The 27250-nt window shown below is 39.5% G+C and overlaps 1 protein-coding gene across 10 annotated transcripts in view; it reads right to left on the reverse strand.

Moving 5' to 3' along the window:
* The window catches only part of ZFAND3 (zinc finger AN1-type containing 3), a 331540-nt gene that overhangs the window by 26913 nt on the left and 277377 nt on the right, over positions 1-27250 (reverse strand). For all 10 annotated transcript variants that reach the window (XM_077904181.1, XM_077904173.1, XM_077904176.1 and 7 more), the window contains one exon: positions 4832-4999. In XM_077904181.1, coding sequence (XP_077760307.1) covers positions 4832-4999 — 168 coding nt within the window. The remainder of the gene's footprint in view (positions 1-4831; positions 5000-27250) is intronic.

The raw sequence follows: 27250 nt of genomic DNA on the forward strand, positions 1-27250 counted from the left end.
GCTAGGAATAAATCTGAATTTAATCATGAAGAAACATCAGACAAACACAAACACAAAATGAGAAGCATTCTTTTTAAAAAAGGGGGTAGTGGGTGTAGGTAGTCTTCAAAAAGGTCAATATTAATAAAAACAAAGAAAGACCATAAAAATGTTGCAGGCAAAAAGAGTCTAAAGAGATGTGACAGCTAAACACAACACCTGATCCTGGACCAGATTCGGTCCTGAAAGGGAACAATGCTTTATATAAAAGTTTTGGATCAACTAATAAAACTGGAATATGGGTAGCTGGAATATGGGCAAATCTAACTAAAGTACTGAATCAGTATCCATTTACTAAAGTTGGTAACTGTGCTGTGGCTATAAAATAATATCCCTATTCTTAAAGAACATTCATTGAAGTTTATAAAGACAAAAGGCCATAATGTTTGCAACTTACTCTCAAATGGTCCAGAAAAACACTTTAAATTTCCAAATAAAAAGCTAAAACAATAGCTGGTAATCTTTTCTTACTTAATTAGAGTGAGGCCCAGACACTGTATTTTTAAAAGCTTTCCAGGATTGAGAACTGCCTAGAGCAGTTCTCAAAGCTTGCTTCCTCAAACCAGGAGCATCACTACCACTCAGGAATTTGTTGAACACGCATGGGCTTCCTGAATCAGAACCTCTGGTGGTGGTGAATGGGCAGGAATCTGTTTTGCCACATCTTCCATGCATGGAGTGCCACCCACTCCAATTTGAAAAACCACTGACCTAGACTATGAATTCCTACATTATGTATTTCTAGATCCTATATTCCCCACAAAAACTAGCAAAATGCTTCATGCATAGTCACATCTCAATAAATGCTTGTGGAATTTAGTCTGACAGTGAATGATAACACAGAAAATGACTACTGAGGCACCTAGAGATGACAAACTACTCTAAAGGGCTAAAGCATCACTTTGAGTTTCTAAAGTGAATATAAAATTTATTTTGAAAGCATGAAAGGAAGCCACATTACTCAGGTTAGTAAAAGCACTGCTGTCCCAAAAGGGAGCATATCAGCTTACAGTTTAAGTCATAGTCAACTGAAAACAGGTGGTAACTTATGCAAGCTCTTAGACTAGTATTTAAATATTAATTCTGTGGTTCTGGGAAGCAAGGCACAGAGATTACAAAGCAATGCGGTGTGCATCACGCAAGATTCACTTAGAGAACACAGCATTCACATGGCTGTGATGTGGCCCAGAGCTTATGAGGATGGCCAGATTTCATAACATCTTCTAGGTGGCATTTGGAGAGACAAGACTCCTGTAATGAGAATGAGCTGATCAATTTGCCTACTGAGTAAAAAAATGAAACAAATAAATCCATTTTTATGCAATTTTTTTCTATCTTGAGAAGTTAAAACTGTTGAAGATACTGTGGGATGCAAGATATCTTCCCAGCCTCACCACATGCCTTTTCTAATTGGCACCCTGAAAGATTTCACAGGAAAAGGGTGTTACTTTGGTATTGTTGATTTAAAGGTTATCTAATCACAGCAAGGCAGAGGAGAATTCATCTTCAAAATTCACCTCCTTATTGAAAGCCCATGGAGTATCTTGGCAATTAACAATTCCTATCACCTTTGGCTGTTCCCTATGTGAGAAGGCTCAGAACTCGCCTTACAAATTGCTCTTTTGAAGATCAAAGGGAAGCTGAATGTGTCTGTGTGTGCTCTCGATGAGACTGTAATTTAATGGAATTTCTAGAGGAGGCTTGCTGGCAGTGTTTGGATGACAGCCCCGGGGCGGAGGATTCAGGGGAGCTTGGCCACTCTTCCCTTTGGAGCATCTTCCCTGTCTTTAATTGGCACCTCATTAGAAATTAATGAAAATGACATCCTCTGTTCTTCCTGCTCCAGGCATCGAATGCTACAAAAAGGCCCATCACAATTCATAACACATTCAATTTATATAGCAATGGCTCTTAAGCATTATTTATGAGATGTGAATTTCTTGTCAGCAGTTAATAACCTGTACAGAGTGGAAGGGGAATGGAAAAAAGATTGTGAATATATGTATTAAGAAAAAGATTTTCTGCAGTGGAGAAGTGTTCTGTTTGAGTTCAAACTACCTTCCTCAGCGTTCACTTCCAGTAGTAAATTACCGAGGCTCCCTCCCCACGCCCCAAACCATTCCGGGCAGTTCAACATCTCTTCAACAGTCCATGCATTCTCAAAGAAATACTACACAACTCACCCTTTCCTAGAGAGATCCAAGCAGACAGGCAGAAGGAATACAAGAGCTATCTGTCAAAGACAGTCCCAGAGGTGTATGTTCCCATTGCTGTCCTTCATCTTTTAAAATGTGGCTGTAGTCTCCGTCATTTTTCTGGGCACCTAAATGTAACACTCTGTGGGCCAAACTGAACTCCTCCCCAGTCTCTCTAGGAAGGCTACATCGGAGAGACTGCAGAAAGCTCAGGGCTTTCTTTCCCAGCATTAAAATAAAATCTCGGGATCCCTGGGTGGCGCAGCGGTTTAGCGCCTGCCTTTGGCCCAGGGCGCGATCCTGGAGACCCGGGATCGAATCCCATGTCAGGCTCCCGGTGCATGGAGCCTGCTTCTCCCTCTGCCTATGTCTCTGCCTCTCTCTCTCTCTCTCTCTCTCTCTCTCTCTCTGTGTGTGACTATCATAAATAAATTAAAAAAAAAATAAAAATAAAAAAATAAAATCAAATCTCTCTGTAAGTATACCATCACAATTGGGCATAAGCCAAGGAACTGTATGTTAGATCATTTGAAAAGAATGCATGTCTGTGGTAAATCCAACAAGCACTTTAGAAATCCAGCCTCTTGCCCAAGAGGTGAAGAACACAGTAGATAATCTGAACTTACCAGAGACAGTCAATTAGGCTTCACTTAGGAGCATGTGAAATCATCTAACATGTATTTCTAGATTTTTTTCCTGCTGAGTGCTTAAGACCAAAGGAAATTTGGTGGTTTGCATTAAAGCTGAAGCATCAACTGGCATACCTGGTTACAAGAGCTCAGTGCTAAACTGTGAATTCTCGCTGCTTGCCTGACAAGGACAGAAGGGTATCAGCCATAGCCAGGGGCAAGACAACACACTGTATGGATCAATTGCTTGATCCACTAGGGCAAATCCTGTGTGATACCCAGGATTCAGTTACTTTCAAGAAAGAAACAAGAATGTAAGATATAGGAAAATCCCATGATTCTAATTTAGGAACAACCAAGGGCATGTGTTATAATAGCAACAGGCAGATTGGCAGGTGCACTTCAAGGCACTGATAACAGACTGAATACTGAAACGCCCCCCTCCCCCAATAGTTCACGCAAAGACCCAAGCAAGAATTTGCAGACTAAAAAAGAGGAGACAAACCCTTCAATACAGGCAAAGCTGGTTAGCCACCATGCCCCAGAATTTCTTCCCTATTTCACCAAAAGTTTAAAATTACCTGGCAGGGTTGATTAAAACACAATTGAAGAATAAGATTCTGGGCTCTCCTGGGCCATGCCACACCCATGAACACAACTAGAGTTGCTGACAGCCTCTCCTCCCACCTCTTATCCTACCTCTCTTCTTTATACTTTAATACAAGCAATTAACAGGATAACTAAATGCCAAGCTAAAAAAAATTAAAACTGGTCTGGTGACACCTGGACTCCCCGTGCTGCTGTCTGTTTTTGCAGTTGAATATATACTTCCAATCTTGTTGAGTACCACACACCAGAGTGTGCAACAAACAGATTTCTGGTCTCGACAGGAATAAGAGTTCCCACTTTGTTTCCATGAGAAGCCGGTACATCCTCCTTTCCTTCTCATTTCCAACAGAGTAAATAACTGAGGCACAGAAGAAGCAACAGCTGCCTCTTCAGAAGATGAGGGACTCTGAGTAACTGTAATTCTCTAACTGCTGAGCGAACCATCTAGTCCTACCTGCCAGCACAGTACTTGTAGGGTATCTATGGCTGTCCCAGGGGGAAAAGGAGGCTTCTAAAGCTCACTCCTAAGGACAAAGGATGTAGGCTTCTCAGAGGTGAGAGCCAGGCCTCCAGGTCTGCCTGATGAAAGCTCTGTCCCACAGAACAATTTTATAATACTAAGCTTTAAATTAGGAAATAAAAACAGGAAAACTGTAAGTCAGCCTAAATAATGCAGCTACATAATTTTGCTTCTTTGTGACACGATGTATGTAGTGGTCAAAGAGAGAGAAAGAATTGGTCTAAGCTTTGTTCCACCGTGGGTAGGCATAAAGTTTTTAAAAATACATCCCTGTGCAGCAATTTTGAGAGCCAGTATTACACTGGATAATATAGAAGAAAATGTTACTTTAAAGCTATTTTAAGGGTTTAAATGACAATGAATTATGGTTCAAAGAAAATTTTCCAATCAAACTTTAATTTAAAAGGGATATGGGGGGGGAAGAGTTTTCATTTATTATACCTAGTAAGATGCTCATTCAAAATTAATTTAATATCTGAATTTTATGGTACATCTCTCAGAATTTCACTGGTTTGGTTAATTTCTAAGTCATCAATGAGTAGGAACCACAGTAATATGCAGTGGGGAGAAGATGAAAGCAGTGAGCAGTGACGATGCAACTCTAAAGAAGTAAATGTAAGATAAATGGGGATGTTTTTTGTTTTTCTGTGTGAGAAGAAATAAAGGGCATTTAGAAGGGAGACTCCTCTACTCTTGCATTCATAAGCTTCAAGCCCATTGCTTGCAGGGAGGCACTCAGGAAAAGAACGAAGGACTTCAGCCTATGAGGAATAATCTCCAAAGCTATGCCAGGGTGTCAAGGACACAATCTCCGTCATGCCACTGTTGGAGATGCTTACCGCAGCGGCATGATCCCAGTTCCTGCTGCACCAGCTCCAGTTTGGTTTGGCACTGGAAGCACCGACGTCGACTCTTCTGTTTCGATCGGCTGGTTTCCTCAGGTTGTTCGGTGTTCTCCAGTAGTCGTGCCCGTTTCACTGGCGAGGCCTCATTCTCAGACTGTGAATCTGACCAAAACAACACATTTGGGGGTCAGGGTTAGTACTTGGCCTGGCAAGCACAGCTAATTAATGTACTGCCAGGCATTCTACTGCCCTCTTCCAGGAACTGGACCTGTGTGAGCAACAGACAGTTCTGTCTGGCCTGGTTTATACCGCACAGATTGTGACAAGCACGCACCTTCAGGGCAGACTTCTAATGAGCTAGGCCTGAGCAGGGAAAGGAGGGTGGGGGCGATTCAACAAAAATCAGTTCTATGTTGCTGTTTCTACAAAGAGCTGTTTCTTTGAGACCATTCACACTGGAACTAGGATCCTCCCTTTGTCTGTACCCCTTTTTTGGGCCCTAGCTGCTTACTCTTTGTGCTGGTTATTTACCACTTCTTAGATATTTGCTTGTCCTCAAGTAGACTGTAATTCTTTAGAAGAAGGATTAAGTCTAATATTTCTTTTTATCACCATGCTTAGCACAATTCTGTATCCAATGCAGTGTTTGAAGGGTGTTCCATAATATGTTCTAGTAAAAATATTCATGTTTCTACTCCTTAATGTAACAAAACGCTTCAGAATCAGATTTTTTAAGATTTTATTTATTTACTCATGAGAGACCGAGAGAGAGAGAGAGAGAGAGAGAGAGAGAGAGAGGCAGAGACACAGGCAGAGGGAGAAGCAGGCTCCATGCAGGGAGCCCTACGTGGGACTACATCCCTAGACTCCAGAATCACGCCTTGCACTTAGGGCAGACGCTTAACTGCTGAGCCACCCAGGCATCCCAGAATCAGATTCCAAAGTTGAAAATTATTTCAACTTTACTCAGAGTAAAGGAACATCCCTGCTTATTCACAAGCAAGCTATCTCGTGACCTCTATTGTGGAGTGTTCCAGAAGCAGCTCTCTGTACCACAACCTAACACTGGTGCCAAATTGGCAGGTAGAGGAGGTGCAATGTGTGACGACTTGTGTTTTGTAGAACCTTAATAAAGTAACTAAAATGCGATAAAGTTCCTGACATAGGCAAGCTGCAAATAACTCTTGCCTTAAAAAAACAAACAAACAAACAAACAAAACAAAACAAAACAAAAAAACAAGCAAACAAACAAACAAACAAAAAACACCTGGGGTCTCTGTATTCTTGGACTTGCTGCCACTGCATACTGAAGATGCACCTCTTGCCAAGGTTCCAAAGGGGGTTGTGCTAAACCCTCTCCAGAAGGGAGTCTCCTAAATGATTTTCTTCAAAACAGATCCAGATCCCATTACTTCTTACCCCCCCACTACCACCACCACCACGCTGGTCAGAGTAATCACCATCTCACATCCAGCCTAGTATAATACAGCCTTTTAATCAGTCTCCCTGCCCACCCCCCCTGCCCCTACTGCTTGTTCTCCAAAGCCAAGTGATTCTGTCAAAAATCAAGCTTAGAATCACTCCACTTTTCTGTTCAAAACCCTTTAATAGCTCCCCTTTCCAGAGTAAAAGCTCAAATATTTACTACAGTGCTCACAAGGCCCTTCATGATTTGCCCTCCTCTCTTACCTCATCTGCTGCTGCTCTCTCCCTTTACTCCATCCACACTAGTCTCCTGACTGGCTCCTACCTCAGGGCCTTTGTACTCATCAGTTCCCGTTGTCTAGATTTCTTCACCCAGATCTACGTGGAACTCATCTCTTTTAAGTGTTTTAAAGTTACATTTCAACAGCATCTTCTCGGCTCATCCTATCTAGACCACTCTTGTTCCCCTTCCCTAGCACTTCCCCTCCTTCCAATTCCTGCCTGCCTTTTATTCCTCCACAGCATTGTACCTTTTAACATTATCCTCACGGAGGATATAAACTCCTGCAGGGCAGGAAGTTTCACCTGTTTTGTTCATAATCTGCCTACAATGCCTACAACTCAATAAATAAATATTTCTTAGATGAATGAATCTTCTAGGCAGTTCTGATTTTCTATTTAAAGTGGCCCTAGTGGGAAGCAGCAGACTGTTGGATGTATTTCAGCAGAGGCTGTGAACCTCTCTCCCCAGCCCCCCTCCGTGTGAAGACACTGCATGTCACCAGAGAGCACTCACTGCCCCACCCCACCCCTGCCCCCCACACTGCACACTGGCTTATGGAAGGTGTGCACCATTCTTAGCAACTGTAAACTGCATTTTTCATTTCATTTAGTTCCTCTAGTCCTACATGACATTTTCCCCCAATACAAACCAACTAAACAAGGCCTTTGATGAAAACAATTGAAAGCCAAGTTCAGCCTATTTCCCAGCTCTGCTGAGCGAAGCTGTCCAAACCCAATCGGTGTGATGACTGAGGTAGCCACAGACAGGGCTCATTCCCCTACGACAGCAACAAGCAACAATCTAAATGTAAATCATTACAAAGCAGCCAGCCAAAAGGAATTCACCTTGTATGAGCCACAGTGCTCTCCGGGGGAGGTCCTTTTTCACAAACCAGCAATGGCTCAATTTGTATTAATAACTCTATTTAGACATATCTTTTTTTTTTTTTTTGTAACAAGAAGAGAAAATTCTAGAGGAAGAACCATAACAAAAAAAATTGCTGTCTGTTCTGAGACAAGGTCCTAAATGTGGAGAAATTATCTCCCAACCCTGGGGTATGGGGTGGGTAAAGAGATAGAGAGGAGTCCATACAGGAAGGGGAGGAAGCCTTTGTATTATTAATATTGTTAAAATCCAGACGGCTTTGACATGATTCCAGCATGCCTCTCATGTAAAAAAAGGACCACTCGGACCTACGCCTCTTTCATTTACACTGCTGACAGAACTGAGCATGCGTCTAGAAATACAGAGTTCACCTTCAAAGCTGTTTTCCACGACTCTGTCCCGAACTGTCAAACATGCTATCTGCCTGCATCCATCTCCATTTCTTTTTTTTTTTTTTTTTTTTTTTTAAAGATTTTATTTATTCATGAGAGAGACAGAGAGAGAGAGAGAGACAGAAACAGGCAGAGGGAGAAGCAGGCTCCACGGAGGGAGCCTGACGTGGGACTAGATCCCGGGTCTCCAGGATCAGGCCCTGGGCTGAAGGCGGCACTAAACTGCTGAGCCACCCGGGCTGCCCTCCATCTCCATTTCTAAAGCAAACCTTTGCTACAAGGAGAAGACCATTTTCCTTTTAGCATGGCAATGGTATCCATTGCTATTTTCAAATAAGCAAGCAAGCGACATAAAATATTTTCAATGTAGGATTTCTAAAATCAGGAAATAGAATTCATATTTTTATAATCATAATCATCATTGGTCATTATCAAACAAGCCACTTGATGGGACACTCCCGCAAGGTTAGAGGAGGCCTGCCTTTTCCTCTAATTCCCTACACTGTCTAACCAATAGATATTCAATAACAAAACTAAGGAACAGTTTGCCTGATCTCATGTTGAAATTCCCTTTCCCCGTTGCACATTTCATATGAAGACTACCCAGTTATTTGTTCTGGTACTCAGGAGGTAGAGGACATTCCAGAAATTGTGGGTCCTAAGGGAGTTTTCTGATGCTGCCAACAGCTGCACTGCTGTGGCCTTCCTAAAAGACCACTCAGCCCTAGCCTAGTCAGTCCTCGAAGAGTCAATGTCTAGGCATCCAGACAAGTCTAAGACCAAAGCATCCATGTATACAAAGTCTGAACCATGAGAAGCAGCCCTCAATGATTCTAAACCAACACATATGAAAAGTTTGTCAGAATGTGTTATTTTTTTTAGAATCAAGGAACTGTTCCTAGACATTAAGAGATCCATAACTTTTATGCTCTGAAATACATGCCCATTTAATCTTCACTCTATTAAACGGAAAGCAATCCCTGTGCCCTCTAATGCTCCCTGCCACAAAGAGGGAGGGGGGAAAACTCCCTAAACTGTTTACCACCTTCTACATGCTGCCACTCAGGAAGGTGACTATTATATATAACCTTTTGGGGAAGCAAACCATTCTTTGACATTTTTTTCACAATTCAACTTGGTGTTTTAATTAGTAGCGAATGAAATAAATAGTCTACACAATCATCATCATGTCTGCATAAGAAATTTACATCTCCTCTGCTAATTACTTAATGAAACTTTGTGCCATAGAGTGAGTTACCTAAATAAGAGAAACAGATGTCCAGGACAGGGATTCTAATTGCTTCATAATGAACTAAATAATTCAACTACACAATTATAAATTTTATGTGGATTTAAAAAGAACTATCAGAAAGAAAAGATCCAAACACAGTCAACACTAAAAGAACCTTCATCTACTGTCCATATTTGCTCACTTACTTTTGGCCTACAAACATCATTCCTGTCACCCTGATGCATTTTTAACTTCCTTAACAATAACAGAAAACACCCAACAGGCTACTTGTATAGTCTGAACTTGGGCAGTAAGGGTTAAACAGAGAGAAAGGTGAACAGAAATAACTCTTACATGCAGCTTTAACTGTCAGAAGAAACGCGTCCCTGCAAGGAGCATGCTCATTAGCAGCAGGAGGAGCTGTAGTAGCAAGCTAGAAACTGTCTCCACCCCAGGAGTTAAGAGTGACTTCTAATTAAAGTCCTTCATAAATGGCCAACAAAGCACATTTTTTCCAGTATGCTTTTTCTTGAGAACATAAATCTAGTCTGCATATACCCACGCAAGAGCTGCCACACTCCCATGCTGGGTTCACAGTTCTCGGTATTCACCAAATCCCCTCTTCCTCTGCCTATGTTTAATAGAATGAGAAAGATACATCAGATCTTCTTCTTCTTCTTTTTTTTTTTAAGATTTATTTATTTATTCATTCAGAGAGAGCGAGAGAGAGGCAGAGACACAGGCAGAGGGAGAAGCAGGCTCCATGCAGGAAGCCCGATGTGGGACTCGATCCCGGGTCTCCAGGATCACACCCCGGGCTACAGGCGGCGCTAAACCGCTGCGCCATCAGGGCTGCCCACATCAGATCTTCTAAATCAAAGGCAAATTTGATCAAGAATCATAATGTGATTACATGAGAAAGGAAAATCCTAAGACCAAGTACACCTATCAATTCCTTAAGTTTGAAGGTAACTACTGTTTAATTTGTGACAGAGAAACAAGTAGAGATTTTTAAAAAATGTATCTTCTGAGGAAAGAAATTCTTCTAATTGTACCTTCCTAGCCAATCGCAGAAAGCAGTGGTAAGACTTTCAATTTAGGAACACAGTTTAACTGGAAAGCTTGACTAGAGACAACAAACAGAGATACTGCTTTTAAAATTCTGTTTTGTCTCTGACAGAAATTCACATTTGTTCCTTACTGTCACTGTTCTTGTCTTTATTACTCATGTTCTCTCCTGAAATTCTCCAAATAAATTGTGTCAGGTCTGTCAGAGTTGAATCCCAATCTCTCTTAATCTCCCGTCACTGTGCAGCTGGAAGCATGCACACTCTCAGGGCTGCTAACCAAGACTGTGGCCTTCTGACACCTCAGGCAGGCTCTTAGCCTTCTGTATAAGCCAACACTCACAATTAGTATAAGAGAGTGGGAGAAACAAAGTGGCAACAAAGAGAGGGAAGCCTTCCTCATTCGCTTCACCCACACCTTCCCTCACTTGTATGAAAGAAAGATGAATCTGTTTAATCTCAGGCTGTATGACAGCTTTTGAGGCACTCAATCAGTTTTTTTAGAACCTATCACAGTCTCTTGACAGATTGACATTTATGATCCCAACAGCCTGTGCAAACATCAGTAAGAGCAATAATTAATGAACCCTCACACATCACTGCTGTCTCTCCTTCAACCATTTAAAAGGAGCTTAAGCTGCTAAAATCTCTGTCCATGAAAAACACCTCACTCTCACTGGAAAAAATGTATTTTAAAAGAGACCCCCAAAATCTGTTTTATAGGTACTTTCTCTCTGTTTCTCTGCTTTGTTTTGTGTATGCAGAGATTAAATTCACTCCCTCCTGAAACACTTCAGGAGAGAAAAACTCCTCATTACTCATTATATACTGTTTCCCCACTTTGTTGAACTGGCATCCCCCCACCCCTTTCTTACTTTCCTAATGGCTCTGGAACAATTTTGGAATGACATGCTGTTAAAAAGCTATTACATGGACAAAGAAAGAAGTTCAAGTCTTTGGAAGGGGCTGATTATTACAATTTTGTGAAGAATACCTTCATATATACTTGATATGTGACATGGAGATCAATCTAGCTTGAAATACACCTACGATACTATGTCTTATAATAACCATTTTAAAGGTCAGCTGTTCTCAAACTGCCAGGAAGTATACTATTCTTAAGCATTAATTCCCCTATTCTCCATCCAGCTCCACTCCTATCCCCCTTTCTCTGGCTCTCTCCTTTGCTATTAGAGATACCTTGTGTGGTCTCCTTCACTATCATAACCTCAAACAGAAAACCGACCTCCTGATGCATCCTCCCTGCTGGGAATAAAAGTCTTGGAGACCTGAGGTGGCTGATGAGTAGAGCTGACTATTGTGGGAGTACATCTGAACTTTTGGGTTCTCTGTTATCAATATGCTCAGAAGACATAAGGCATCAGAAATCTTGGAGGGGAATTGTATCATCTAACGGTTTGGTTTTGATTGTCAAAATCAGGAATGCAAAAGCTGCTTTCTGTAGGGACTTTTTTGGTTAGAAGACAGCTTAAAGAGCAGCAGAACATGGAAATCATGAGTCATGATAATTAGCACCCATGTGGGAGAGGAGTACCCACAAGTCCCAAAGGGATGTTTTAAAGACTAGAATCAGTTTTCTCACTTCCCCAAGGCCCTTTTTCCCATCTGATTCCTGCTGGAGAGAAAGCTGGAAGCTGATTTTGGTGGCACATCTTGACACCAGAAAGAAGTGATTATGAATTCATCAATGAATCAGGTAGGAAACGTTAATGGGCTGTGGGGAGAGCAGCTCTCCATTACATAAAACAATCACATAACAATCACATAAAATCATGGCATCAGAATCCAACAGTTCCAAAGGAAGGAGTTCTTCAACTCTTCTTTCTACTCTGACTCATTTATTTTTCTTGCCTATTGTGCTGGCTAGGCCTTCTGGCAAAATCTAAATAGGAGTAGTGAAAAGGACATGTTTGCCTTGTTTCCAACTTTAGGAGGAAAGTATTCAGCTCTCACATAGCTTTTCATTTTGAAAAATTGTATACACATAGAAAAATTCAAATAGTACAATAAACACCTGTGCACAGTCCATTCAGATTCAACAATTGTTAATCTTACATTGTTTTATCTCTCCTCTCCATATTTATGCTCCCCTCTAAACCATCTGAAAATAATTTGCACACATCAAAATACTTAATACACACATATCTAATACAATAAAGGCATTTCCTGCTATGACCAAAATATTACACCTAAGAAAATTAAGAATAATCCCCCAATGTCATCTAATATTCAATCCATATCTAAAATATCCCCATTGTTCTCAAAGGCATGTCCAGTCAAGTTTCATGTGTTACATTTGGATCTTATGTCTAAGTCTCTTTTAATCAAAGACATTATGTCCTTCAATTTATTTGTTCCTGTCTTCACATGACCTAGCTTGAACATTCCTGGTTAGTTTTCCTGTGAAATATACCATATTACTATATTTTTTATCTATTTATCTGTTTTTTTTTAATGCCACAATTTAACTTACAAGAAAGGAGATTTTTTATTTTTTATTTTTTAAAATTTATTTTTATTTATGATAGTCACACAGAGAGAGAGAGAGAGAGGCAGAGACACAGGCAGAGGGAGAAGCAGGCTCCATGCACCGGGAGCCCGACATGGGACTCGATCCCAGGTCTCCAGGATTGCGCCCTGGGCCAAAAGGCAGGCGCCAAACCGCTGCGCCACCCAGGAATCCCCAAGAAAGGAGATTTTTAATTGTACATCTATCTCCTCTGTTACATATTCAGGACCAAAAAATAAAACTTTAAGTAAGCACCTTGACACAGCCCCATGGTTGCAGGGCTGGCACAAGTGAGAGCAGGTAAAGAAGGGCTAGTACTGTGTAATCATCCCTGCCACATACTGGACATCAGGATATAGTTCATCTGTGCCAGTGCAAGGAATGGATGCTTACGCAAACATTAAGAGATGAGCTAGTTCCAAGTGTTTTAGCCCATGATTTCTTACAGTCTGATGGCATTCTCTGTAGCTAAAGTTGGTCCCAGAGGTCACAAATCATTTCTCCAATTGTTTCCTTTCCCAAGGCTTCGTGGCCTTTTTTTGATTGCCCTTCCTCTCCTGACTGACTATACTATTGCTAATTATTGCTATAAGACATCTCTTCACTGCTAAGTCACTCAACTCTTTACAATTGTTATTTTAAATCAGATTAAAAAACATAAAACAAAAGCCCAGGAAATTCATTTGCAAAAATAATCACAATCTCATTAAGTACAGTAATATTTCCAGTTTACTTGATCTACTTTATTTACGCTTTAGATTAATGACCATTTAGAGCCACAACAGCCACTATTGCCTAGGGTGTACCAGGCACTGGGCTTTGAACTGGCAAATGAGATCTGCTTATGGTAGTGATCTCTTCCCTCAAGGAGACCGCAAACCAGAAGGAAAGATATATATACAAATAAACGTATAGCAGAGAGTAAGTGGCACATTAATATATGAACAGAATGCTATGAACACAAAATGTGGAAGTGATAAATAATCTGTTGGTGGGTGATTAAGAAGTAGAAGAGAACAGAGAAAGGTCAGAAAAGGTACCCCTTGAATTTAAGAATTACATTGTATATATGCAGACAGATGATTTTTTTGGCTTACTTTTGTCATCCCCACATTCTCTTCTGTAGGGCCTGTTTTTTACAATACATTCTGCATATAACTTGTTCATCTACCCTCTTCTCTTTACCAAAATTCATATTTAACTATAGACCCTTTCACAGTCTCAAGAGCAAAGGCACTTGGCAACTAATACCCACCAGTGATGGGTTTTTAGGGAAACAAAGCTGTTGTTTGTCATTCCCCTCTCTTCAATTCCAACTAATTCAAATTTTTCCTTTCATCATGTTTATTAACCTTAATATTGGTCTCTGTCCTCTCAGACACATACAGGGCTTTAATTGCCAATTTCTATCAGGAATCTTCCAAGCCCATTTTATCATTAATTGTTTTGAGATATATTGGTTCACATGTAGTTATAAAAAATAATGCAAAGAAATCTCATGTCTCCTTCACTCAGTTTTCTCCAATGGTTAACATCTTACAAAACTTTAGTACAGTATCACAAATAGAACACGGATATTGATACAGTCAAGCTATCTATAGCATATGGATATAGTCAAACTATATCCATCACACATCACAGGATCTCTCTGGTTGTCCTTTTATAGCCAGGCCTACCTCCTTCTTTCCCCCCTTGCTCCCTGGCAACCCTCAGCAAACACTAATCTGCCCTCCACTTCTATAATATTGCCATTTCCAGAAGGTCAAATGTATGGACATACAAACAATCATACTAACCTTTTGTCCAAGCTCATTTTTAAGGCAACCATCACAGTAGGGTGGACATGATGAAAAGATTCCTTAAGTTAAGCTTCAGTCATAAGTGCAATAGTAAATACTAACACAAAGCACATATTTTGTACCAGCACCTTCTGAATGCTTTTACAGAAGTTCCTTCTTATCTGCAGGAGATACATTCTAAGACCCCCAGTGGACGTCTGAAACTGAAATAGTACCAAACCCTATATATATATGACGTTTTTCCCTATACATATATGCCTATGATAAAGTTTAATTTATAAATTAGGCAGATTAAGAGATTAACAACAATAACTAATAATAAAACAATTATAATAATATACTCTAAGAGAAGTTATGTGGTCTCCTTTGCTCTCTTAAAATTATACTGTCCTTTTCTTCTTGTGATAATGTGACACGGAAAATGCCTACATGATGAAGTAAAGTGAGATGAACGATGTAGACGTTACGACGTAGCCTCAGACTACTAGTAACTTTCTGCTGATATGTCAAAAGTAGAATTGTCTGGTTCTAGACTGCAGCTGACTGCAGGTAACCAAAACTGCTTAAAGGGAATCAGTGGAAAGGAGGCTGTGGGCAGACTACTGTACATGTATTATTAACTCTTTCAGCTTTTATAACAAGGCTTGGGGGGTACTATTATTACCCATCTTATAAAATGTGGAAACTGAGGCACAAATTAAGTGAACTGCCAAAGGTTACACAAAGCTAGTAAAAAGAAGAGTTAGAATTTGAACCCAAGGTGTGTGGCCTAGAGTCCTTGCTCTTAACCACTTTGCTATCCTGTCTCCAATGGTTATTACTCAAGACTCTGCTTCTGCTCTTCCATGAAAGTACCTTACCACAAAGACTAGTTTCTGCTACCTCTTATGTATACAAAGACCCAGCTGCCTCAGAGGGGACCTTCCCCTTGGTGGAAGGGGAGCAGTTCCTAGGCCAAGTATGCGAATGGAAACAAATGCCCTTTTCTGTTCTACTTAGAATCTTATCTAGGGGCAGCCTCGGTGGCTCAGCGGTTTAGCGCTGCCTGCAGCCCTGGGCATGATCCTGGAGACCCTGGATTGAGTCCCACATCGGGCTCCCTGCATGGAGCCTGCTTCTCCCTCTGTGTCTCTGCCTCTCCCTCTCTGTGTGTGTCTTTATGAATAAGTAAATAGAATCATTTAAAAAAAAAAGCATCTTATCTAAATAAAACGGTGCTATTTCTCTGGATACATCTCTGTAGATAATCCTACTTGTCCTCTGCTCTTAGAATATGAGTTATGAGACTTAATCCTCCTACCATTTTCTTCCCATTCCTGCAAACTCTAAATTTCTGTGGACTGTTCTCTTAATTTATATAAAATCAACTTTATTTTTAATTTCCTCTCATGATATTTTTAGAAACTGTCCAAAAAAGTTTCTTTGCTGATTATTATAGGATGATATAAAAAAGTATTTTCTCCCCAATAGCAAAAGGAAAGCCAGTTATTTTCATATGAAATTTTATTTCTTTTAATGTCAGAAAAAGTAAAACATGCTTTCTTGCCTTTTTATGAATCCCACAGACAGAAGTCAAAGCTTCCTCTTCTCAACTACCTTGATGCTCCCTACAGTTCATATACCAGGTCTCTTTAAAAAGGCACAGGATGAAGGTTGATAGCCCATAAACCACTCTGTGTTCATCTGAAAAACTGGAGCTATCATCCTGGTTGGTTAAATACCCTTCCTACTGCACTATTTACTTACAGGGTATCACCAGGAGCTCCATCCTATAGAGGTGCTGCTTGGTCAGCAGAACCTATCACACCAGCAACCCAGTAGTTTTCCTTTGTAGCTAGTGATCTGGTACCAATTCCTTGTTTTAGTTTCTCCATCAGCAAGACCTCTCCTGCCTACCCAACTAAACCAAATTACTTCTCCCCCACAGCTTTTTTCAGTTACTCATTGTAACTGACAAATTACCCTCGATAGAATAATCTTTCCTTTTTATAGCCTGCTCAGGTATTTGCGAGTTCAACATGAACATTACAATGCATTGATTTTTAAAAAATATAACATTTATAGCATCAGTATAGAATAAGGTAACACTATTAAGATGAGACAGAGAAGCAAGATTAAGCAACCCAAGAGAGGGGTGCCTGGGTGGCTCAGTGGTTGAGTGTCTGCCTTCGGCTCAGGTCATAATCCCAGGGTCCCGGGATTGAGTCCCGCACTGGCCTCTCCATAGGGAGCCTGCTTCTTCCTCTGCCTATGTCTCTGCCTCTCTCTGTGTCTCTAATGAATAATAAATAAAATCTTAAAAAAAAAAAAAGAAACCCAAAAGGTATACTTCCTCAAAAGTCACATGCCTAAGGCTGCTAATTTCTGTTCCTTGACCACAACACTTAGTCCATGACCAAATTTTAAGACTCTCAAAGTGGTAAAGCTGGTCGTGAACTTCCGTTCTATGATCTTTTCTAGTATTTCCAGAAAACTAAGATCAGACACAGTTTATTTTCATTTATACAAAGAAAGGAAAATTTGAGAGAATTCATGAATTATCTATATTTTTCTGTAACTATGTGTAAGATAGGCATCCTATTTTCATTGTTTCTTATAACACTCATTTAGAAATTAAACTGCTTAAAAATATGGATTAAGTCTTCTACTTAGCAGTTACGTGAAGCCTAGAGGTTTTCAAATTATACCTTATAAAACTACAGTTGACCCTTAACACAGATTTAAAAGGGTCCACTTATGCACAGATTTTTTTTGGATACACAGAACTGTGATTTTTGTTAACGAAATTTTCTTTTTCTCTAGCTTGCTTTATCATAAAATATACTATGTAATATATGTAACATGCAAAATATGTTATCAACCGACTGTTTACGTTATTGGTAAGGCTTCTTCTGGTCAACAGTAGGCTATTAGTAAAGTTTTTGGGGATTCAAATGTTACATGTGGATTTTCAACTGTGTGTGGTGGGGGGAGTGCCCCTAACCCCTGTGTTTTTTAAGGGTCAACTGTATACAACTGTTCTGAGCAACTGGACAGTACATGTGACTACAGCCATTTCTTTCTACTGATGATTATATCTGAAGAAGCCTAGAGGGAAGGAACAGGCCAGAAGTCTTACAATAATAATGGATCTCCCCCACCCCATACTTGGTCTCCAAAGCATGAATGACTTGCCTAAGGGTTAAACCTGATCTGGTCATGAGTCTTTTGCCAGGAAGAATGAAAATGGCTGTTCTTTATGAAAACAAACAAAAAAACAACACTGAGTATACGGGTAGGGCAGGAAAATGGGTAAAGAAGAATGAGATACTAATTCAGTTTTTTGGGGTTTTTTTTGTTAACACAAATATTCCTACACTCATCAACTCACTCCTATGAAGCTCAACTAACTACCCTCCCTATGAGTGTTCTTAATGTCCAGCTGTTTTGCCTATCTGGCTAATAACACAAGGCTGCCAGGGCAGAATGGACTGTATTTAATACTCCACTGGTGCTCAACAACAACAACGAGTATCTCTGTAACAGGGAATAAGTCCTTAATGGTGGTAATCTTGTGATGAGAGACTGTCATCTTGTTGGCTGTGGCCCAGTTCTAATATAAGGAAAAAAATGGTTTGAACATTTATATTTTGTTATTTAAAAAAATTATCTTGAATGCATAACTAAGTAGATGCTAAAATTAAATAGCTGAGTTGTTTTTAAACCATCTTTGTTACTAATTTAGCATTAGCTTAATTCAGTTCCTCTCTCTACCTATTGCTTAGTTTCTTCCACGTAAGATCTAGTCTTTTGACTCATTATTCCCAGGGTGAATCCTCCAGCTTTATGAATAAAGACTTCCGTGCCTTATTGTTACTCTTCTTCATATGAGGCTAAACGAACCTAAAGTTAGAACTTAACATGTGATGATCAAGCTTGCCCAAAGTTTTGTCTGTCTACCTATTTACTGATTTTCCTGAATAAGTACAATTAGGTATTCATTACTGAGGGCTGTATCAGGGCTGATGCAGGTACTACCAGGTAAGCAGAGGGTTGAAGAGACGTGACTTAAGAAAAATGCTTATGAAGGAAAGAGAAATAATCCCATTTGTAAAACAAACAGCTGGAAAATCAGAGGCAAAGAATTCTGCATAAAATTACTATGAAATTTGTCATTAGCCCATATTTGAGACATGAGAGGATCAAGTGTCTAACATTTTAATCTCAATTCAATGGACTTAGTTCATCAGCACTCTTCATTAAAAGAATGATTATTTACCATGTCCATGCTGTGAACCCCCATACCAGAAAATCAACTATATGTTACAACAATGTTTCCTTCACAACTTTGCAAACTGTATTGTGGCTATCTAAGATAATACCTTGACTTTAAGAATTACACACTGAAATTTTTAGTATTATACAGGCAACTTACTGAAATGGCTAGGGAGATGGATTTCTTACGCTAGGGAGATGGATTTCTCACACACACACACAAACACACACACACTCATGCATGCACGCAAGGTCGGTAGGGAGCTTGGGGCGGGGGCGGGCAGGTAGTAGAAAAAACCAAAATGGTAAAATGTTAACATCTGAGGAACAGGGTGTGGTGAGGGGGAGTAAAGTGAGAATTTGATGTAATCTTCTTATAACTTTTCTGTAAACCTGAAATTATGTTTAAAAAATTATATTCCATGGAAGCCACACTTGCAGATGATTGGCTATAGTGCTTGCTGAATTCTTTCCCAGAAATGTTGACATTACTTAGGTCTGATGGGAAAGCGCATGACAAGATGGCTGTAGCAAGTAATCAACAGTAAGGTCTATGCTCATGCTTCTCCCGGTTTGTAGTGAAGTCAACACTTCTCTTTAAGTACACTTTAATGATTAGTCACACAGACTTTTACATGTCACTTTCTTAAGTCTATAGTTTTTCCAATCCCAATAAGGGCCCATTTTTAATTCCATCAATTACTGCAACTGCTCTTCCAGGAAGGATGATGACCAAGACCTTAAGATGTGATTTTAATCTTCTAGAAATGGATTTATCAACAGGAGGCCAAAGAAAAAGCCGATCTGAGTCCTTGTCAGTTACAGGAACCACCAATTAATGCCAAGCAGAAAAACAGATTTTGCTGCAGCTAACACCTCCCATTCAAATCAGTGCCACACAAATTCCCTCCCCAGCCCAGCTTTCTTTTAAAAGCATCCTGTGTATTTGGACATAGAATTCAAGCTATAATATAATAACATCTTTGGGAAAGAGTTGTTCAACATTTTCTTAAAAAAAAAAAAAAAAAAAAGGTAGCAGTACCCAATATATTTTTTCAAGTAAATACTGGCCCACATTTAAGATAAAAATCTTAAAAGGCTCTCTTCTGTATTCTCTTTCTTTATTCCATGCTAAAGTAACAGAAAAATTAACTCAGTCTGAGTTAAATGCCCCATTTTCTTGCTTATATATGTATACATTTTTAATAAGTTTTGATGGGGTAGATGGATGTGGACAACGCATAGCATGTAACTAATTACCCTGTCCACTGAGCTAATAGAGATGAGGTTTATTTAAAATTCAGAGTTGTGGTTCTGCTATTTGGGAATGGCTTTCCGAAACTCTGTGGGTGGATACTGGTAATGAAACAGAGAATTCAGAGCGGCAGGGAGCATAAGGCCAAATAAGCTTTTATAGCAGTCTGTATGTACTAAAAATAATTATACATATGTAGTGGGAGGCTGGTTAACTGAGCCCACAGAGGCACTTGGTTGTTCAGATAGCTAATCACAATTTGAAGCCCCCCATGACAAAAATGTTTCCAAGGTTAAACTGTCTGATTTTTAATCATAAAGAACTGAATTTATATTGGCTAACGTTCTCTCATGTTGTTGGTCTGAACACAATAACCAGCCTTTTTATCAAGATTTTAACCACAAGAAAACTATCAACCTTTGGTGGCTCCTAAATTGTGATTTGCCCCAGAAAGAAGAGGAGTTCTCAATTATAATATAAAAGCTTAGAGAAGAATTCAGGATATGAGTTTTGTTTGTTTTTTTGGAAGTCAAGCTTATGAAATCTCTTTCTATCAATACACACAAAAGTAAAATTTTTACTTTTAAAACTAAGCCCAGAAACAAAAAGCAAAAAAAGTTTGATTTTTCCCAGTTCTAAAGTCCAATTTTCTTAAGAATGAGTTTTCTGGGCTTCCTGTCATTCACAGCCTTCATGCATTCAAACAAGTGTCGCTAACAGCTCTCTCCATTTCCCTTGACTTCACCAATCTGCTTGGCCTGGGGGCCTCATCACCAGTTTCTGATTCCATATATTTTTCCAGCCAGACTGAAAGGGGAAACTGGAAGGGGAACCCACATAGTCTGCTAGTAGAGCCCACCATTCTCAATGGCCAACCTCTAACCTTTCCTCATTCTACAAATATATCTTCAGTGGCTCCCTGTTTTCTGTTCTGCTTCTCATCCTGCTTCTCTTATGACTTTCTTTGCACATAGTGGCTGCCATCCCTGCAGTCACCAAGTTTCAGCCTCAAACCATTCCCATTACAATGTCTAGAAATTTGTTTAAAATCTTTTGAAAAAATGAAAATCTTGTGTTGGTTATGTTAAACACAGACGATTATAATTATTTTAGGGGGTTCAGTCTCCATGCGATTTTTGTGCTTTTATTTCAGTTGGGTCTGGGGGAGGGGTAAGAAAAAGTGTTTAGCCCTCTTGAACTAAAGGTTTTCTGAAACAAAGTCAGGACTGTGATTTATGATTTAGTCACCAGCAGAAGACAAAAGGAAAGAGTAGCTTTAAAGACAAAATTGTGGTTCTTAGGAAATCTAGGGGATAAGAGTACACCCAAGCTGTCTGTCCACTAAAAATCTATTTATCTATATCTGTATCTCTTTCATTATACTTTTGGAGACAACTAATGCTTCTGGGTTTCTACTGCTAAATCATCTTACTTGTGTATCTCTTCTATTTCTCCTGTAATATTTTCTAGTCTTTTCCCTTTCCATGTATCTTTCCCTTTGTGTCTTTGAGTTTTTATTTTAATTCCAGTTAGTTAACACACAGTGTTATATTAGTTTCAGGTGTACAATATAGTGATTCAAAAGTTTCATATATCGCGTGTTCATCATGACAAGTACACTCCTTAAACCCCATCACCACCCCCACTCCCCTCTGGTAACCATTAGTTTGTTCTCTAGAGTTAAGAGTCTGTTTCTTGGTTTGTCTTTGTCTCTCTCTCTTTCTCTCATTTTTTCCCCTTTGTTTGGTCATTTTGTTTCTTAAATCCCATGTACGAGTGAAATCATATAGCATGTGACTCCCTCTAATGTATTTCACTTAGCATTAGACCCTGTAGCTCCATCTATGCCACTGCAAACGGCAAGATTTCTTTCTTTTTTATGGATGAGTAATATTTCATTATGTGTGTGTGTGTGTGTGTACACACACACACACACCCCTTTATCCATTCATCAATCAATGGACATGTCGGTTGCTTCCATATTTGGCTATTGTAAACAATGCTGCAATAAACATAGGGGTTTACTGACCCTTTGAATCAGTGTTCTTATATTCCTTGGAAAATACCCAGTGGTGAGATGGCTGGCTCTCCTTTCCTTTGTATCTTAAGGGCAAAATATTTCCCTATCTTAAACACCTCTATGTCAACAAATGTCTCACTCCGTTTCTCCTCCAACCACCACTACTTACTGGTTTTTAATGTCTCATCTAACTCCTTAACTGAATGACTTTTGTCTCCTGCTCTTATTTCCTGGTTATAAAGTCCCTCTTTAGTGACCTCTCATAGGCTTTGGTTTCCCACCAAAAGAAGTCACACGAACTTCTTTCAGGTTTCCTGATGATATTCTCATAGCCATAGGCAACAATTTCCTCCGTCCTTGTACCTCCTGGCCCTTATTCTCTTGCCACTTTCATAATCCTGTATATAACTTTCTCCTTTCTTTAGCTTCCTTAACTCACTGGTTTCTTTTTCTCTCTCCTAGCCCCCCAAGTAGAGCCCTTAGTAGCCCCTTGTTGTTCTGTATTCATTCCCTTATCCACTTTCATACCCTTAATCACTGCTTCTAGATTAGTGATTAGTGATTTCCAAACTAGACCTATATTTATAATTTTCTATAGGAGTGTCTACGACAACCTAAAATTTAGCTCATCAAAAACTGAAAATAGTTTCAACCAGTTTATCTTCCCACTCTTTCCCCTGCCATCAGCCATATTTTTTCTTCTCTCAGTTCCCCAGTTTTTCAACTTCATATTCTTTCTTCAGCCACCTCTAATCAGCCATTAAATCCTATTATTATTTTAAAACATTTTTTCTCAAATTTATCTCTCTCCTTCTATTCCACTGGCCATTATCCACAAAACACTCTGAAAAAAAAATGGGATAAGCAGGAATTGGCAAGTCAAATTACTGCTTTATATGCAAAAGGAAACACCTATCCATATTAGCACAATGACATTTTACAGACTGAAGGACTCTCCTTTAACATTAATTCTTAGTTCATCTGGTTTGTAATACTGAGATTATATTAAAGCTTCTTTAAAATGAGGCACACCTATGCATAACTTAAGGCATCAAAGAACTCCATAGAAAAACCACAATTTTTCCAACAGCAGGAAGTCTCCTGATAAGTTAGTTTGAAGGTAATGCATAAAGGGGTGTATTCATTTAAAGACACAAATGACAACTCAACTACCAAATGCTCATAAACTCCTGGATCAAACTGGTAAGCCCTTTTCAAAGCATTCCTCTGTGACTGTGCTACAGACTTCTCCTATCTCAAAGGTCTAATTACTATGATTTAGTGAAGCTGAGTGATCAAAGTTGAACAGAGCTGTGTCTCAATTTTCCCAAGTATTAAGTGTTTATCTGCTATACAAAAGCATTGCCAAGTCATATTTGCAGTTTTCCATTTACTAGAAAGCAAAGTCCTACTGCTAGACTTTGGCTCCACATTCCAGGGTCCCCTTATCATTCCTACTGACTCAAAGGAACTAAATTTTAAGCATTTCATCAGGAAGATACTTTTTTTTTTTTAAAGGCTACATTAGTATTATATTTACTTGTAATAATTAGCATAATTTATCCTCCCTGTCCTCATTTTTTTTTAATTTTTATTTATTTATGATAGTCACACAGAGAGAGAGAGAGAGAGGCAGAGACATAGGCAGAGGGAGAAGCAGGCTCCATGCACCGGGAGCCCAACATGGGATTCGATCCCAGGTCTCCAGGATCGCGCCCTGGGCCAAAGGCAAGCGCTAAACTGCTGCGCCACCCAGGGATCCCCTCCCTGTCCTCACTTAAAAAGATAAACATTAGCTACGTTTCTTGCTTTCTAAAGCTGGAATTAGTTGTATGTTTATGTTTCTAGACTTTTTCTGTCTCTTTATGGCATAAGCTGCCAGGGGCAACATGCATTCTTATCAGTTCTTTAGTATGTTCCTATAGAATTTACTACAGGACTCTGTCACAGTAGTCTTTTAATAAAGTACTGGACTGGCTGACTGATTACAGTGTCTCAGCTGGTCCTATATTAAACATAAGCAAACACTTCTGAAGGTGTGATATATAACCATGACAACAGGCAATACAATAAGATTACAGCTTTAATCAGCCATTATTATGAAATACTTAAGACTCTTCACAAGGGGAGTGCCTTAGAAGCAGACACAGGTATGAGGAATAAATGCCAGTCCACCTGCTGGCAGAACAGGCAATGGGACCGTCTCTTCAGATAGATGAGCAAGCAGGAAAACGGATAACACGACTTGTCTTGGAAGCAAGCATCACGATGAGGCAGTAAAAAACCATCAGCATACATCATCCTATCACAGCTAGTGTCATTCCCAGCCTCTATTAGCCTCGCTGCATCAGCGCAAGTCCCAGACACTTTATCCTGTTTATAATTGCTGATGAGCAGTAATAAGGCCTCCATGCCTCAGCTCCGTCCGTTCCATTTCAGTACCCACCTATTAGGTAATAACTTTTATTTACAGCCTTGCTTGATGCGCTGTTCTATTAGTACAGCCAGGAACTGAGTAGGGTAGAAAAAAAAAGTCTCCTTAATGGGCAGTATCATAGCAAGGCTTGGATGATTTATAATGCAGTTCTGTGGCTGCTCTATCACGCTCCTTCTGGTAAGACTGTTTCGGGAAAGCTAGGTTCTAACATGCTGCCCTCTAACAGGCACACATGTGCTATGAAGCAGCACCTGAAAGGCACCCCCAGATCTACCCTCTCCAAATCCAAAAGTTTAAAAGGAGGAGAGGGGTATTAATAAATTTCCCTGATACCCTTTTCAAATACTGTTGGCTTAGGCATTTTGCCCCAGTGGAACAATAGAACAGCTAAATTAATAGAAGTTCAAGGCTTTTCTCCTTGGTAAGAGTGTAAGCTATGATAAAATAAATGACCATAAATGCAAAAAAAAAAAAACCCCACCAAAACCACTCCTCCCCACCAGTTGTAACGACATTCAAGGATGTGAGCAAACTGAATTTGCACAAAGCATGTGGACCACAAGTAGCTCAGCACCAAAGCCTAGGCTTCTCATATATACACATCCAAAACAGCAGCACATCTCATCACACTTTCTTTTCTTTTCAATACTGGAGTATATTTATATCCACCAAGCACAAAAATACCTCTTGACAAGACTGGCGCTCTGGCTTGATACTCAAGAGATCAGTCTTTTTTCAGAGGAGGTTCTACTGCTTCTTATGAGCAAAACTCAAACAAGTCCTCTAAAACAAGCCTCTGGCTTCAAGTCCAGCAAACTTACATGTTACATGTCTAGCTGGCCTATGATGCAACCACAGCAACTGGTGGCAATGGGATCAAACTCTCATTTACAGGTGCAGGTAAGCTCTCGCTAACCTGTTCTGGAGTCTATATATCATGTGAGGTGCTTTTAAAGTCACCTGCTATTATTTACAAATTGACTATCAAATTATATCAAATCATCTGTTTTTACAGTGCTTTGCAACTTCATTCTGTTCTTTTTTAATATAAGCAACAACTCAGGCCGAGGAAATCCAACACAAGAGAAAGTAGCAGGTTATTTCCTTTCCCAGTTATCCACCTACTTGCCAAAAACCACACAGTATCAGTAAACAGCAATTAAGGCATACCATGATAATCTGTGGTTTGTTTTCTATAGTAAAACACACGGAGGCAGACCTTTTAGACTAGAGAGATGTTTGCAATCTTGCCAAATATTTGGTATCCATTTTGTCCTCTGCCCTAGAAATCACATGAACTTTTTTAGGACCCAAGATGATGAGTGCATAAAGTAAAACATTTTTTTAATCTTTTTTTCTTTGCCATGACAGATTTACTGTTTTGATCTTTCTTCAATGGTTACATTAAATGCTAATAAAAAATGAAAGGTTTATATCTTCCTTAATAGTCTCCTGATGGGAACTTGCATATTACATAAGTAGGTCAAATTTCTAATTTTCTGTCTCAAATGCTGATACTGCAGACCTGAGGGAAAAGCTATATCTGAAAGACCAAGGAGAAAGAGTGAAAGAGAGAACTGAATTACACTTGAATTCATACCCAAAGCCACATCTCTTTAAAGCTCCACAGCATCTTATATCGAAGAGTCACCTAATAGTATATAATATTGACCCATACAGCTGGTTGAGATGTTTCCATGAATATTTAGATTGTACCAGGAGATAAAACACACAACTGTAGGTATTTCTCAGATTTATGGGGCCACCTCTTATTTAACACTACCACCCTTTAGCTTCTGAACCAATTTAGAAGATCTTATATAAACCTCTTGGTAATAACAACAATGAAACATTCCCCTTTAACTGGCTTCTGAACACTGATATGTAAGTGTTCAGCACATCAATCTTCTCCTAACTCCCAGGTGAAAGGGGGTTTCTTCCCTTGTCTTTGTAAGAACAGACAATAATATCACAAGCAGCTTGTCTGAGAGAAGTGAGTCAGAGGAGGTTTGGGGGTAAAAAGGAAACAATGAACAATACAAGGGTATCTAGTTCATGTCACTGTTCATCACACTAAAAGAAAAATAGGTAATCCCAAAGGATTAACATGGGCTTTCGAAAGGAAAAAGAAAGGAAAAGCAAAAGGAAAAAGGAAAACGGAAAGGAATGGAAAAAAAGAATGAAGAAAAAAGAAAAGTTTTAAAAGAAAGCAGACAAAGGATAAATAGTTAAATGGAACTAATATGCTTCTCATAACAGAGTGGAACTGATGATACTTTCTGAAAAATCCTGCCTTGATGTTTAAATGGGACAGTTTCTAGTCCCACCTGCTTTCATCTCAGGCAATACTACAGCTCCCTTATGGCCCAACAAATGGTTGTTTTACTTGCTGTTCTACTAACTATAATCACATTTTTAACATATACTCAGCATTTAAAAACCATCATTTTTCACTTCTATAAAAGTATTATTTATTCAAAATACTTGCTGGAAGAAGAGTAAAAGTGAATATAGATATGGTAAACCAAAAGGCTTCTTGATAGTATCAAGTCTGTAAGCTTCCCTATGACTTTTTCCTTATTTTAATTTCTGAAATAAAGGGACTATGAGACACTTGGGTGGCTCCATCAGTTAAGAATCTGTCTCCGACTTGGGTCATGATTCCAGGGTCCTGGGATGAAGCCCTGCGTTGGGCTCCTTGCTGGGCAGGGTGTCTGCTTTGCCCCTCCCCCTGCTTCTGCTCAGTCTCTCTCTCTCTTTCTCTCTCTCAAATAAATAAATTTTTAAAAGAGATTTTATTTATTCATGAGAGACACACAGAGAGAGAGAGGCAGA

The sequence above is a fragment of the Canis aureus genome, chromosome 7 (assembly GCF_053574225.1).
Source record: "Canis aureus isolate CA01 chromosome 7, VMU_Caureus_v.1.0, whole genome shotgun sequence".
Lineage (NCBI taxonomy): Eukaryota > Metazoa > Chordata > Mammalia > Carnivora > Canidae > Canis > Canis aureus.